The 15,617-nt window shown below is 39.4% G+C and overlaps 1 protein-coding gene across 1 annotated transcript in view; it reads right to left on the bottom strand.

The window, feature by feature from the left end:
* Window positions 1–15,617, bottom strand: part of LOC133069142 (fatty acid desaturase 2-like protein FADS2B) — a 45,432-nt gene that overhangs the window by 5,029 nt on the left and 24,786 nt on the right. The window contains exons 5-8 of the mRNA XM_061160362.1: window positions 12,288–12,413; window positions 9,606–9,666; window positions 7,933–8,009; window positions 7,674–7,771 (exon numbers count right to left, since the gene is read on the bottom strand). Coding sequence (XP_061016345.1) covers window positions 7,674–7,771; window positions 7,933–8,009; window positions 9,606–9,666; window positions 12,288–12,413 — 362 coding nt within the window. The remainder of the gene's footprint in view (window positions 1–7,673; window positions 7,772–7,932; window positions 8,010–9,605; window positions 9,667–12,287; window positions 12,414–15,617) is intronic.

The raw sequence follows: 15,617 nt of genomic DNA, 5'->3' as shown, positions 1-15,617 counted from the left end.
AAGAGAATAAAAGGAAGATATGATCACTCTTTGGCAAGGTTCAGTTCCAGTCCCTGGGCTTGCAAAATCACTGGCAGATCTGGCTGAGCATTAGAGGAAATGGCAGTGACTCAAAGGTTCCGATAAAGTGGTGGTTATTTGTTTTTCATCTTTGCAGACCTTATATATCTAAAGATGACATGCTAGGTATCAGTCACACTCCCTGTCTTGCAGCCTACTGTACTAGAGCAGTGTCCTCAGTATTTTCTGTAGGCATTGGTGCAAGGCTCAGAAGACCCTAGATAACTGAAGGTCAGGCTTCCCTGGTGGCTCAATGGTCAAGATTCCATCTGCCAGTGCAGGAGATCTGGGTTTGATTCCTGGGTCAGGAAGATCCCCTGAACAAAGAAGTGGCAACCGACTCCAGTATTCTTGCCTGTAAAACCCCCAGAGCAGAGGAGCCTGGCAGTCTACAGTCCATGGGGTCACAAAAGAGTCAGACATGACTTAGCAACTAAAGCAACAACCACTTAAGGATATATGCGATGTGATTAAGAGCTTGGCTGTAGTCATCAGATAGAACTGGCTATGAGCTGTGATTTGGCTCTGCCACTGGCCCTTATTTGCTCTTGAGTAAGTGATTTCAAGAAATGGAGGAAAACAGCAGAATGGGAAAGACTAGAGATCTCTCCAAGAAAATCACATACCAAGGGAATATTTCATGCAAAGATGGGTTCAATAAAGGACAGAAAAAGTATGCACCTAACAGAAGCAGAAGATATTAAGAAGAGATGGCAAGAATACACAGAAGAACTGTACAAAAAAGATCTTCACAACCCAGATAATCAGGATGCTGTGATCACTCACCTAGAGCCAGATATCCTGGAATGTGAAGTCAAGTGGGCCTTAGAAAGCATCACTATGAACAAAGCTAGTGGGTGTGATGGACTTCCAGTTGAGCTGTTTCAAATTCTGAAAGATGATGCTGAGAAAATGCTGCACCCAATATGCCAGCAAATTTGGAAAACTCAGCAGTGGCCACAGGACTGGAAAAGGTCAGTTTTCATTCCAATCCCTAAGAAAGGCAATCCCAAAGAATGCTCAAACTACCACACAATTGTACTCATCTTACACGCTAGTAAAGTAATCCTCAAAGTTCTCCAAGCCAGGTTTCAGCTATACGTGAACCGTGAACTTCCAGATGTTCAAGCTGGTTTTAGAAAAGGCAGAGGAACCAGAGATCAAATTGCCAACATCTGCCGGATCATCAAAAAAGCAAGAGAGTTCCAGAAAAACATCTATTTCTGCTTTATTGACTATGCCAAAGCCTTCGACTGTGTGGATCACAATAAACTGTGGAATATTCTGAAAGAGATGGGAATACCAGGCCACCTGACCTGTCTCTTGAGAAACCTGTATGCAGGTCAGGAAGCAACAGTTAGAACTGGACATGGAACAACAGACTGGTTCCAAATAGGAAAAGGCTTACATCAAGTCTGTATATTGTCACCCTACTTATTTAACTTATATGCAGAATACATTATGAGAAACGCTGGGCTGGAAGAAGCATAAGCTGGAGTCAAGACTGCTGGGAGAAATATCAATACCTCAGATATGCAGACGACACCACCCTTATGGCAGAGAGTGAAGAGGAACTAAAAAGCCTGTTGATGAAAGTGAAAGAGGAGAGTGAAAAAGTTGGCTTAAAGCTTAACATTCAGAAAACTAAGACCATGGCATCTGGTCCCATCACCTCATGGGAAATAGATGGGGAGACAGGGGAAACAGTGTCAGACTTTATTTTTCTAGGCTCCAAAATCACTGCAGATGGTAACTACAGCCATGAAATTAAAAGACGTTTACTTCTTGGAAGGAAAGTTATGACCAACCTAGATAGCATATTAAAAAACAGAGACGTTACTTTGCCAACAAAGGTCCATCTGGTCAAGGCTATAGTTTTTCCATTGGTCCTGTATGGATGTGAGAGTTGGACTGTGAAGAAAGCTGAGTGCCGAAAAATTGATGCTTTTGAACTATGGTGTTGGAGAAGACCCTTGAGAGTCCCTTGGACTGCAAGGAGATCCAACTAGTCCATCCTAAAGGAGATCAGTCCTGGGTGTTCATTGGAAAGACTGACGCTGAAGCTGAAACTCCAATACTTTGGCCACCTGGTGCGAAGAGTTAACTCATTGGAAAAGACCCTGACGCTGGGAGGGATTGGGGGTAGGAGGAGAAGGGGACGACAGAGGATCAGATGGCTGGATGGCATCACTGACACGATGGACATGAGTTTGAGTAAACTCCGGGAGTTGGTGATGGACAGGGAGGCCTGGCGTGCTGCAATTCACGGGGTCACAAAGATTCAGACACGACTGAGCGACTAAACTGAACTGAACTGAAGTGATTTCATTTCTCAGAACTTTAGTTCTCTTACCAGAAAAATGAAATTGATACTATCTACATTGCCTAGTAGTGCATTGTTTATTACATCAAATAAGATACTGCATGTAAATTAAGTGAAGTCACTCAGCCATGTCTGTTTGTGACCAATGGCCTGTGGCCCACCAGCTCCTCCATGCATGGAATTTTCCAAGCGAGAATACAGTATTTCCTTCTCCAGGGGACAAGTATTGCCGTTTTCTTCTCTGGGGGATCCTCCCGACTCAGGGATGGAACCCGGGTCTCCCAGAATGCAGGCGGGCGCGTTGCTGTCTGAGCCAGCAGGGAGGCCCACTGTGAGCCGTCAGCAGACCGCCTGACGCAGAGGAGCCGCCGCCGCTGCTATGAGCAGTGACGCGAGTGATGAGGGAGGGGTGCATCGCGAGATGAACAGGTGATTCAGTTTAAAGTGCTTTTGATTTTTTTAATATGTTGTTGGATTCTGTTTGCTAGAATTTTGGTAAGGATTTTTGCATCTACGTTCATCAGTGATATTGGCCTGTAGTTTTCTTTCTTTGTGGCATCTTTGTCTGGTTTTGGAATTAGGGTGATGGTGGCCTCATAGAATGTGTTTGGAAGTTTACCTTCTTCTGCAATTTTCTGGAAGAGTTTGACTAAGATAGGTGTTAGCTCCTCTCTAAATTTTTGGTAGAATTCAGCTGTGAAGCCATCTGGTCCTGGGCTTTTGTTTGCTGGAAGATTTCTGATTATAGTTTAGATTTCCTTGCTTGTGATGGGTCTATTAAGATCTTCTCTTTCTTCCTGGTTCAGTTTCGGAAAGTTATACTTTTCTAAGAACTTGTCCATTTCTTCCAAGTTGTCCATTTTACTGGCATAGAGCTGCTGGTAGTAGTCTCTTATGATCCTTTGTATTTCAGTGTTGTCTGTTGTGATCTCTCCATTTTTGTTTCTAATTTTGTTAATTTGGTTCTTCTCCCTTTGTTTCTTAATGAGTCTTGTTAATGATTTGTTAATTTTGTTTATTTTTTCAAAAAACTAGCTTTTAGCTTTGTTGATTTTTGCTATGGTCTCTTTAGTTTCTTTTGCATTTATTTCTGCCCTAATTTTTAAGATTTCTTTCCTTCTACTAACCCTGGGGTTCTTCACTTCTTCCTTCTCTAGTTACTTTAGGTGTAGAGTTAGGTTATTTATTTGACTTGTTTCTTGTTTCTTGAGGTAGGCCTGTAATACTATGAATCTTCCCCTTAGCACTGCTTTTACAGTGTCCCATAGGTTATGGGTTGTTGTGTTTTCATTTTCATTCATTTTGATGCATATTTTGATTTCTTTTTTGATTTCTTCTATGATTTGTTGGTTATTCAGAAGCATGTTGTTTATCCTCCATATGTTTGAATTTTTAATAATTTTTTTTTCCTGTAATTGAGATCTAATCTTACTGTACTGTGGTCAGAAAAGATGACTGGAATGATTTCAATTTTTTTGAATTTACCAAGACCAGATTTATGGCCCAGGATGTGATCTATTCTGGAGAAGGTTCCGTGTGCACTTGAGAAAAAGGTGAAGTTGATTGTTTTGGGGTGAAACATCCTATAGATGTCAACGAGGTCTAGCTGGTCCATTGTGTCATTTAAAGTTTGTGTTTCCTTGTTAATTTTCTGTTTAGTTGATCTATCCATAGTTGTGAGTGGGATATTAAAGTCTCCCACTATTATTGTGTTACTATTAATTTCCCCTTTCATACTTGTTAGCATTTGCCTTACATATTGCGGTACTCCTATGTTGGGTGCATATATATTTATAATTGTTATATCTTCTTCTTGGATTGATCCTTTGACCATTATGTAGTGTCCTTCTTTGTCTATTTTCACAGCCTTTATTTGAAAGTCTATTTCATCTGATATGAGTATTGCGACTCCTGCTTTCTTTTGGTCTCCATTTGCGTGAAATATTTTTTTCTAGCCCTTCACTTTTAGTCTGTATGTGTCTCTTGTTTTGAGGTGGGTCTCTTCTAGACAGCATATATAGGGGTCTTGTTTTTGTATCCATTCAGCCAGTCTTTGTCTTTGGGTTGGGGCATTCAGCCCATTTACATTTAAGGTAATTATTGATAGGTATGGTCCCGTTGCCATTTACTTTGTTGTTTTGGGTTCACGTTTATACAACCTCTCTGTGTTTCCTGTCTAGAGAAGATTCTTTAGCATTTGTTGAAGAGCTGGTTTGGTGGTGCTGAAAAAATCATACACCATGACCAAGTGGGCTTTATCCCAGGAATGCAAGGATTCTTTAATATCCACAAATCAATCAATGCAATACATCACATTAACAAATTGAAAGATAAAAACCATATGATTATCTCAATAGATGCAGAAAAAGCCTTTGACAAAATTCAACATCCATTTATGATTAAAACTCTCCAGAAAGCAGGAATAGAAGGAACATACCTCAACATAATTAAAGTTATATATGACAAACCCACAGCAAGCATTACCCTCAATGGTGAAAAATTGAAAGCATTTCCCCTAAAATCAGGAACAAGACAAGGGTGCCCACTCTCACCACTACTATTCAACATAGTTTTGGAAGTGTTGGCCACAGCAATCAGAGCAGAAAAAGAAGTAAAAGGAATCCAGATAGGAAAAGAAGAAGTGAAACTCTCTTTGTTTGCAGATGACATGATCCTCTACATAGAAAACCCTAAAGACTCTACCAGAAAATTACTAGAGCTAATCAATTAATATAGTAAAGTTGCAGGATATAAAATTAACACACAGAAATCCCTTGCATTCCTATGCACTAACAATGAGAAAACAGAAAGAGAAATTAAGGAAACAATACCATTCACCATTGCAACAAAAAGAATAAAATACTCAGGAGTATATCTACTTAAAGAAACAAAAGACCTATACATAGAAAACTATAAAACACTGACTAAAGAAATCAAAGAGGACACAAACAGATGGAGAAACACCGTGTTCATGGATTGGAAGAATCAATATTGTGAAAATGTCTATACTACCCAAAGCAATTTATAGATTCAATGCAATCCCTATCAAGCTGTCAACGGTATTTTTCACAGAACTAGAACAAATAATTTCACAATTTGTATGGAAATACAAAAAACCTCGAATAGCCAAAGTAATCTTGAGAAAGAAGAATGGAACTGGAGGAATCAACCTGCCTGACTTCAGACTCTACTACAAAGCCACAGTCATCAAGACAGTACGGTACTGGCACAAAGACAGAAATATAGATCAATGGAACAGAATAGAAAGCCCAGAGATAAATCCATGAACCTATGGACACCTTATCTTTGACAAAGGAGGCAAGGCTATACAATGGAAAAAAGACAACCTCTTTAACAAGTGGTGCTGGGAAAACTGGTCAACCACTTGTAAAAGAATGAAACTAGAACACTTTCTAACACCATACACAAAAATAAACTTAAAATGGATTAAAGATCTAAATGTTAGACCAGAAACTATAAAACTCCTTGAGGAGAACATAAGCAAAACACTCTCAGACATAAATCACAGCAGGATCCTCTATGACCCACCTTCCAGAATATTAGAAACAAAAGCAAAAATAAACAAATGGGACCTAATGAAACTTAAAAGCTTTTGCACAACAAAGGAAACTATAAGCAAGGTGAAAAGACAGCCATCAGATTAGGAGAAAATAATAGCAAACGAAGCAACAGACAAAGGATTAATCTCAAAAATATACAAGTAGCTCCTGCAGCTCAATTCCAGAAAAATAAATGACTCAGTCAAAAAATGGGCCAAAGAACTAAACAGACATTTCTCCAAAGAAGACATACAGATGGCTAACAAACACATGAAAAGATGTTCAACATCACTCATTATTAGAGAAATGCAAATCAAAGCCACAATGAGGTACCATTACACGCCAGTCAGGATGGCTGCTATCCAAAAGTCTACAAGCAATAAATGCTGGAGAGGGTGTGGAGGAAAGGGAATCGTCTTACACTGTTGGTGGGAATGCAAACTAGTACAGCCACTATGGAGAATAGTGTGGAGATTTCTTAAAAAACTGGAAATAGAACTGCCATATGACCCAGCAATCCCACTTCTGGGCATACACATCGAGGAAACCAGATCTGAAAGAGACACGTTCATCCCAATGTTCATCGAAGCACTGTTTATAATAGCCAGGACATGGAAGCAACCTAGATGCCTATCAGCAGAGGAATGGATAAGGAAGCTGTGGTACATATATGCCACGGAATATTACTCAGCCATTACAAGAATTCATTTGAATCAGTTCTAATGAGATGGATGAAACTGGAGCCCATTATACAGAGTGAAGTAAGCCAGAAAGATAAAGACCATTACAGTATACTAACACATATATATGGAATTTAGAAAGATGGTAATGATAACCCTATATGTAAAACAGAAAAAGAGACATAGATGTACAGAACAGACTTTTGGACTCTGTGGGAGAAGGCGAGGGTGGGATGTTTCAAGAGAACAGCATCGAAACATGTATATTATCTAGGGTGATACAGATCACCAGCCCAGGTTGGATGCATGAAACAAGTGGTCAGACCTGGTGAACTGGGAAGACCCAGAGGGATCAGGTAGAGAGGGAGGCGGGATGTAAATCCATGGCTGATTCATGTCAATGTATGACAAAACCCACTACAATATTTTAAAGTAATTAGCCTCCAACTAATAAAAATAAATGAAAAAAAATAATAAAGTGGTTTTGATTTGGGGAAAATCTCTAGTCATAAAATAACTTTTTAAAACTTGGCTCCTATTATCTTCGGTAAGAATTATGATGTCCAGCTGGATTACAGTTTTAAAGACTTGGTGATCAGGTAGAATACAGTTGACTTTTGAGAAAAATGCAGGTCCACTTAAATGTGGATATTTTTAAGTAAACACACAGTACTACAAGATTAGTGGTTGCTTGAATCCACAGTTGTGGAACCACATATATGGATAAATAACTATGGAGCTTGAATATCTGGATTTTGGTAACTGAGGTGGGTCCAGGGACTAATTCTCCTCAGATGCTGAGGTACTAGTATACTGCAATTGGGAATTAATCACGTGGGAAAAAAGCAAGATTGTGCCAATTCAGTTTCCAAGAAACTCATTCAACTATTTCAGCTGTTTTATCCCACATTTTCTTGGAAACATTTCAGTTACAAGAATGCAGTCTGGTGTCATAATCTGCTAATCATTGCTAATCATAAATAGCTCAGTTAAGAAAGGTAAGAGGACCATCCAGGTAATAAGAGTAGACGAATATTAATGTTTCCTTACTTGACTAAATATATGAGCACCGTGGTTCTGAGGATTCCATAGAAAGGGCCAAATGTGATGAAATAGCGAATGTAAAAGCTGCTGACCCAGGCAATGTCCTGCGGAAAGAAGTGCTTGAAAGTTAAGATAGTGGAAATAAAACTGGCTAAATCTTATATCCTGGTACTCAAGGAAGCTACATCTGCAAAGGACCAAGCATTTACATTTTCCCTTTTCTACCAGCCTGATCTAGCTTTAGAGAAGGAATCGGGTTACTCACCTCCCAGTCCCTTCTGCGGTACATCATTAGAATAGAATTCCCGTTTAAATATACCGGCATGAGAAAAGAGGCCCAGACTGAAGAAAATAAAACCAAAAAAAACAAGAATATGGTGAACAAATGAGCTGATATGATTCTTGTGGAAGCTAGTGGGAGTTGATCTCCTTAACATGCTACCCCTGGAATATTGCCCCTGAGAAGGGATGCAAGGTGGAGATCCACAACCACATTCTGGATGCTGCTGGGCTTTTAGAGTCTCTGAGGCTGAACCAGGACTTTGGTTCAAGCTCCCTTAAGGAGACTAGGGAAGCTTTGAAGATCTGAGTCAATCCTGATGAAGGCATCCTGGAAGGGCTTCTACTCTGAGCTTTCAAGTTTTCTCAAGGTCCCTGGAATCCTTCAATCCTTCATGATCCTTCACATTGGGTGGTGTCACAATATGTTGAGGTGGCAGATATAGAGCAGGCATACTGAGTCTGGCCAGAGAGTTATTTACCTGCCCCTCCCTCAGGACCAGTGAAGTTGTCTGGAGCACATAGGAGTCATATGGAGACCCTTAGGGCTTTGACAACTCTCTCCTTGATCAACCTTGAGCCAGATGCTCTGGAGTCCCCTTCCTTACTAGGCTTCACACTTGACCTGTAAACTTTCAAGTCTGCAAACTGTCAGCACAGATGATTTTGTCCACCCTACACATGAAGAGACTCACACAAATGCTAGAAATAGGTTCTAAGAACAATTCAAGGCCATGCTCCTGGGATGACCCGGACACCTTTAAAGTCCCTGCCTGAGAAAGTTCAAGACTGTCCAAAGAACTTACTGCTTGTTCAGTAGGCTTTTGACCTCCTTTTTCTTCAATCATGTGTTAGAAAACTTACAATTATAAAATTCTTAATCTGTCCCTCTGGGATGGATTGTCCCTGATCCAGAAATGTCTTTTTCAAGGACTTGGGAGTCATCCTTTTGAAGTAAAATCTTGGAGGATCGGGCTCTGTCCTGACTTTTATTCATGAAACTCTGCTTTTTCTGGCACCTACTGTCAGTGCTTGAGCATTCTTTTCCTGTTTTTCCTCCCTATCCATATACCACTATCCTTTTCTTCATAAGTATTGTATTTAGTTTATCCAGACAAGAGTCAGAGATACCAGACCCCTTGATTGGTATCCTGCCTCCCATCCTTCTTGGAACATCTCCTTCCCTGTATAGTAGCCAGAGTGATGAGATGCCCATTAAGAATGCCTAATCGCTCTTCTATTTTCCTTTTCAGATTTCACCCAGGTAAGTCTGAAATAAAAGAACAGCATCGAAACATGTGTATTATCTAGGGTGAAACAGATCACCAGCCCAGGCTGGATGCATGAGACAAGTGCTTGGGCCTGGTGCACTGGGAAGACCCAGAGGAATCGGGTGGAGAGGGAGGTGGGAGAGGGGATCGGGATGGGGAATACATGTAACTCCATGGCTGATTCATGTCAATGTATGGCAAAAACCACTACAATATTGTAAAGTAATTAGACTCCAACAACAACAACAAAAAAAAACGCTGCTTTTTTGAGGCACAGCTAGACATGGTATCGTCTCTCTGTGGGAGGATTTCAGTCATGCCTTCTTGTTTGACAAAGTTTGCTTCAAGGAAATGGGAAGATAAGGATTGTGGCTCCTTCGTGACTCACCCACATGGAAGTACAGGTGCTGCTTCTCGTAGTTGATGAATTTGATTTTTTTCTTGCCATACTGAATGAAGAGAGAATAAACTAAAATAAGAGCAATATAGACTTCTGTTATTATACTCAAAGTTGTGTGTGTGTGTGTGTGTGTGTAGAATCTCTATAGAAAGAGCCACTTGGTCAGAGTTCATTTACTGTCAAACTGAAGCCACTGCAGAACCAGAACTGAAGGGGGAGGAAATATTGTGGTGCCTTTTTCTTTATTTAAATGTGGGCAATTCTTGCAGGGATGGTTTATCCTATTTGAATTCAGGGATTGTGATCATTTCTTATTATTCCCATGGGAGCCATTTTAAATATTTGTGGTGTGGAATGGAATGGTGATGGAGGAGAAATATTTCTGATAAGTTTTTAAAGTCTTCTTCAACCTATGTGCTTAGAATTCTGCTTGAACCACAGTCTGCTTGTATATATTCATCCATTTAACAGATGTTTGTTGAATGGTTATGTTATAAAACACATAGTCATAACCTCTAGTAGCTACACCTTTCCTCCTTTAATTCCATCATGGATCTCATGCTATGATTTACTCATTTTAAAGCTTGATAATATATAATCTTACCACTGGGAATTTGAGTCATTTCCTAGGAGTCTTCTTAGCTAATTTAGTCTGTGCCCAAATGCACAAAGGCAGCAAGTATCTTGAGAGGAGGCATAGACGTAATGGTTTATTACCTAAGCAACACTTAATAAATGTTTAGTTGAAGGAATTAATGAATGAATGATAATTCAAATCTCCTTTATAATTTTACCATATGTCAGTCAGTTAAAACACATGAGCCATGCTTAACTTTTTGCTTTTCCCATTCTTTTGATACATTCCCTTCTACATATTTCTTCTGTTCTTTGGATATTAGACTTGACCCTTCTTTCTCTTACTATCATAAATAAAAATAAATGTCATGGTGATAAAGTAATGATAGTTATTTGCAGTTACTCCCAAGCTTCTGGATATTTAAGACGTAGGAAACTTGAAAGAGGGAGTCGGTGGGAAATTTTGGAGATTTGGCAAAAGTAGATGAAGGATTGATTTTTGAGTATGGCTCCAAAAGAGAAGTCTAACTTTTCCAGAGTATGAGTACAGGACCTGGCCTTAGAGGATTTAATTAATACTTGTTAAAGGAATGAATGTTTGAAGAAAGTGGTAGAAAGACACAGTAAAATGGGAAGAACAGAAACAGTTAAGGCTTATCAGAATTAGTTTTGTTGCAAAACAACTGAATTTTAGAGATTAAGTGATTTTAAGTTATGTGTTGTGCAGTTGCTTTGAAATTAAAGTATACAGAACCTAAGGCTTGAGGGATATGTCTCCAGAATGGTAGAGAAGTGATGATGTCTCCATCCTCTGTGAAGAGGCAGCATGTGAACTGGATGCAATTATACAGGAGACACTTCTGGGGGGAGTCAGGCTGCCTCATGAACTCCAGTGAGACAAATCTCCATTGTTGTGAGGGAATGAGGAGAGAAGTCAAAATGTCACAAGTTTAATGATCAGCCGAGGAGTTTACAGGGATTCCCTGGTGGCTCAGACTGTAAAGAGTCTGCCTGCAATGTGGGAGATCCAGGTTCAGTCCCTGGAGAAGGAAATGACAACCTACTCCAGTAGTTTTGCCTGGAAAATCCCATGGGTGGAGGAGCCTGGTGGGCTACAGTCCATAGGGTCTCAAAGAGTCAGACATGACTGAGCGACTTCACTTCAGGAATTCGCAAACTTCAGAGAGCTCTGACTTATTTGTGGAGTCATTGTGAAGAACAACTGAATGAAGACTACTACTAAGGTATCTTTCTTTTTTCCTTTATATCTCGGCAGGAGACTTTTTTTTTGTTGTTGTTAATTGGAAGAAGGGTTGTTTTCTAAAACTGGGAAAACCTATTTTCAGAAAGTTGCACAATTCTGGTCACCACAAAGTCCATGGAGCAACTGACCAAGCTACTCTCCTTTGTTTTTAGAAAGCTTCTAAATTCTTCCAGAAGGAGACAGAGCCTCCTCCTAAGCACTTAATTCTCAGGACCCATTATTTCCTCTCAAGGAAAGATACCTTTCTGTGGTTATCCTTATACCTTCTATGTTGAAAGCACACTCTAAAAATCTCGGTAATAATCCTTACACGCTGGTTTTTAAGCTGAGGTTTAAGAAAGTCAACAGCTGAGACATCCTGGAGTTTGCTGTCCTTTTTCTGTTGCTTAAGAAGTCTGAATTAGAGGCGAGGTCCTACGTGTATTGTGAGGCATTTGAGCTGAGTTTCATGTGTAAATGAACCAAAATGAACCTAAACTAAAAATAACAGCTTAGTTTCTTCCAACAGCTAGAATTAGTTGGTGTAAATAGATATGTAGGTGTTTCGTGATTTAGCACTTGTTGAATGTACTGCCATACCTTCTATGAGTGATTTAGCCTGAGTGACTTTTAAGATCATGGAGTCATTCATTCCACATTTTCTTTTTTTCTTAAAACACCAGATTCACTTATTTCAAATCTATATCCTGGACTTAAAAAGAAGAAGAGATGCTCTGAAAACATGCTTGAAGCCAGAATCTCCAGCCTGATCTCCTCAAGACAAAGGTGTAGACCTTTCCAAGAACCACTTCCTGAAACATTTCTATAATGCTTAGGATTTCTAAACATACCTTGACAGGTTGTAAATCTCCAATAACAAAAAATGGGCCTACATCAATATCTGGGTCTTTAGGGTAGATGTTTGTTTTGACATGGTGTTTGGAGTGCTGGTTATTCCACCATTTTGCAGAAAAGCCCTAAGGAGAAGAGAACATTCATTAGCTGCAAGATTTCTTTCCTGAAATGTCTTTCATTATCCGAGTTTTCCAAAACTAAAGAAAATCAACCCTGAATATTCATTGGAAGGACTGATGCTGAAACTGAAGCTCCAATACTGGCCACCTGATGTGAGGAGCGAACACAATGGAAAAGACGCTGATTGAAGTTTCCCTTCAATCTTGGGAAAGATTGAAGGCGGGAGGAAAAGGGGATGACAGAGGATGAGATGGTTGGATGGCATCACTGACTCAATGGACATGAGTCTGAGCAAACTTTATGAACTGGTGAAGGACAGGGAAGCATGGTGTGCTGTGTTCATGGGGTCGCAGTGAGCCGGACATGACTAACGCCTGAATAGTAACAATCGGAGTTTTCTGCCTACATCTCCAAAGTTTAATTAGGATATGGATTCCTGGAACATGCCGTCCCCCGTGCCTGGGTCACAGAATGATTTATTGGCTAGAGGCTCTAAAAGCCTACCAGCAAACAATGATCTTATCCAGGAACACAAATTCCAGGCTAAAACAACTCCTGATAATGAAGAAGATTAAAAACCATTTAAATGAAATGTTTTCCACCTTTCTTTTTATTGTCCTCCTTTTAAAAAGAGATATGAAATAGGTAGAGCAGAGAGTACAGTTCTTATTTTATGAATAAAGAAACTTCAGATCTAAAACTAATTATTTCTGGGTGAAAAATGGCCCCAGCGTTCCTACTTCAATGAATATTTTAAAGAGTCATGGATCTGAAGTAATCTCCTATGGGAGCTTGCCTCTGATCATCACATGTTCAAGATTCAAAGGTCTCATTAAATATAAAAGAGAATAAATGTATTTTAGTTGATGCAGAGCTCATATAATCTCTGATTAAGTTGTTTGGAATTTTTTTTTTTCTCCTCTTTCTGAAGAGAAAAATCTGAAGGTTTTAATAGAGAAAAGGATTTGGAAGCACATCAACTTAGTTGCATCCATTGGATGTATAAATGCTTCCGTGTGGTTTGGGAAAATTATCTACCCTTTGATGTTCAATTTCATCTTCAGTAAATATAGTATAATATAATGACATTTACCTGCATGGGTTGTTTGGGGAGACATGAGGTGCTGTATGTAGAATGCTGCCATAATGAGATATTAAATTTCTCTTCCCTTCCCCTATTCCATTAATCATTTATAGAAGAATAAGCAATAGTCATAGTTTTTATTGCATATTTGACATCTCTCAAAAATCAATTAATATGTATTTTAGATCTGCAGTGCTTAATATAGTAGCCATTATCTATGTGTGGCCACTGAGCACTTAATATGTGACCACTCAAATTGAGGCAGGCTGTGTAAGTATGTAATACATACTAGACTCAAAGCCTCAGAATGAAAAAAGAAATGTAAAATATATTAATAATTTGTATATTTCTTCCACATAAAAATTAAAATATTTGGAATATATACAGGAGTGATAAAGTTGGAAAAGGGTGTTTGCTGTGATGAGTGTGTTCTCTTGGCAAAATTCTGTTGGCCTTTGCCCTGCTTCATTCCATACTCAAAGGCCAAAGTTGCCTGTTACCCCAGGTGTCTCTTGATTTCCTACTTTTGCATTCCAGTCCCCTATGATGAAAATGACATCTTTTTTTGGTGTTAGTTCTAGAACATCTTGTAGGTCTTCATAGAACCATTCAACTTCAGCTTCTTCAGCATTGATCTTTGGGGCATAGCCTTCAATTACTGTGATATTGAAGGGTTTGCCTTCAAAACGAAGAGAGATCATTCTTTCCTTTTTGAAATTGCATCCAAGTACTGCATTTTGGACTATTTTGTTGATTATGAGGGCTAGTCCATTTCTTCTAAGGGATTTTTGCCCACAGTAGTAGATATAATGGTCACCTGAATTAAATTCGCCCATTCTGGTCCATTTTAGTTCACTGATTCCTACAGTGTCGATGTTCACTCTTGCCATCTCCTGTTTGACCACTTCCAATTCACCATGATTCATCAATCTAACATTCCAGGTTCCTATGCAATATCACTCTCTACAGCATTGGACTTTACTTCCACCACCAGTCACATCCACAGCTCAGCGTTGTTTTCACTTTGGTTCCATCTCTTCAGTCTTGCTGGAGTTATTTCTCCACTCCTGTAGCAGGTACCTATCGACCTGGGAGTTCATCTTTCAATGTCATATTTTTTCGCCTTTTCATACTGTTCATGCAGTTATCAAGGCAAGGATACTGGAGTACAAAATGAAGCAGGGCAAAGGCTAGCAGAGTTAGCTAGACTTGGATTACTGTGATACTGAATGGTTTGCCTTGGAAATGAACAGAGATCATTCTGTCATTTGGTTTCTCACCAAATCCTAGAACATCAGAGAAAAGTTGAGATCCAGCTGAAGTCCTCATTTTAGAGATGAGAACTCTGAGAGCCAGAGATGGAATCTGACTTGTTCGGGGTTGCACAGTGAGCATTATCAGAGCCAGGGCTGAATCCGGCTGTCATCAATCCTTGTACTGTTATCAGGTTTCCACCCATCATTCCATTCCTCCATCCATTCCTTCATGCATTCCACACATGCTTATGGAAGGCCTACTGCGTGTTAGGCATTCTGCTAGGCGCTGCATTTCAGGGGTGCATAGGGCAGTGTGCCTGTCCTCCTGGAGCATATGTGAGGGGGATAAGGCCAACTGCCCTGCTTTTTCCAGCAGTCTGGGTTTTGCAACCCTCAACTCTTAAACAGAGTCATCTAACTTTCCTTGGTTTCTCTCTTTTGTTAAACTTTGATCTATTCTGCCTCTTTTCTTTTATTTATACATAGTCCTCCCAGGACTAGAATGGTTTGCTGGATTCCCCTAGCCTCCCAGAAACACATGTCCAGACCCCTTCTAAGAATATCCCTATTCATGACTTTATAGGGTATATCTCCTGAGAGGTGGTTCTTTAATAGTGTATCAGGGAGTGGCCCAAATGGTTTATTGGCTGAGAAAAAAGCAGAACTTCTTAAATAAAAATAAACCTTTTCTTCTAAACATTTAAAATTCTAATTTTAGCATATATGTTATAATGTTATGTGTATATATATATATATATATATATATATATATATATATATATATATTTATGTATATAGTCACTACATTGTCAGTATATTTATATTTACTTGTGGGGTGTATAGTAACATTTTTGGCTGATAAGTGT

The sequence above is a fragment of the Dama dama genome, chromosome 1 (assembly GCF_033118175.1).
Source record: "Dama dama isolate Ldn47 chromosome 1, ASM3311817v1, whole genome shotgun sequence".
NCBI classification, from domain to species: domain Eukaryota; kingdom Metazoa; phylum Chordata; class Mammalia; order Artiodactyla; family Cervidae; genus Dama; species Dama dama.
Note: the sequence above shows the minus strand (reverse complement) of the source record. Positions and strands in the feature narration are given on the sequence as shown.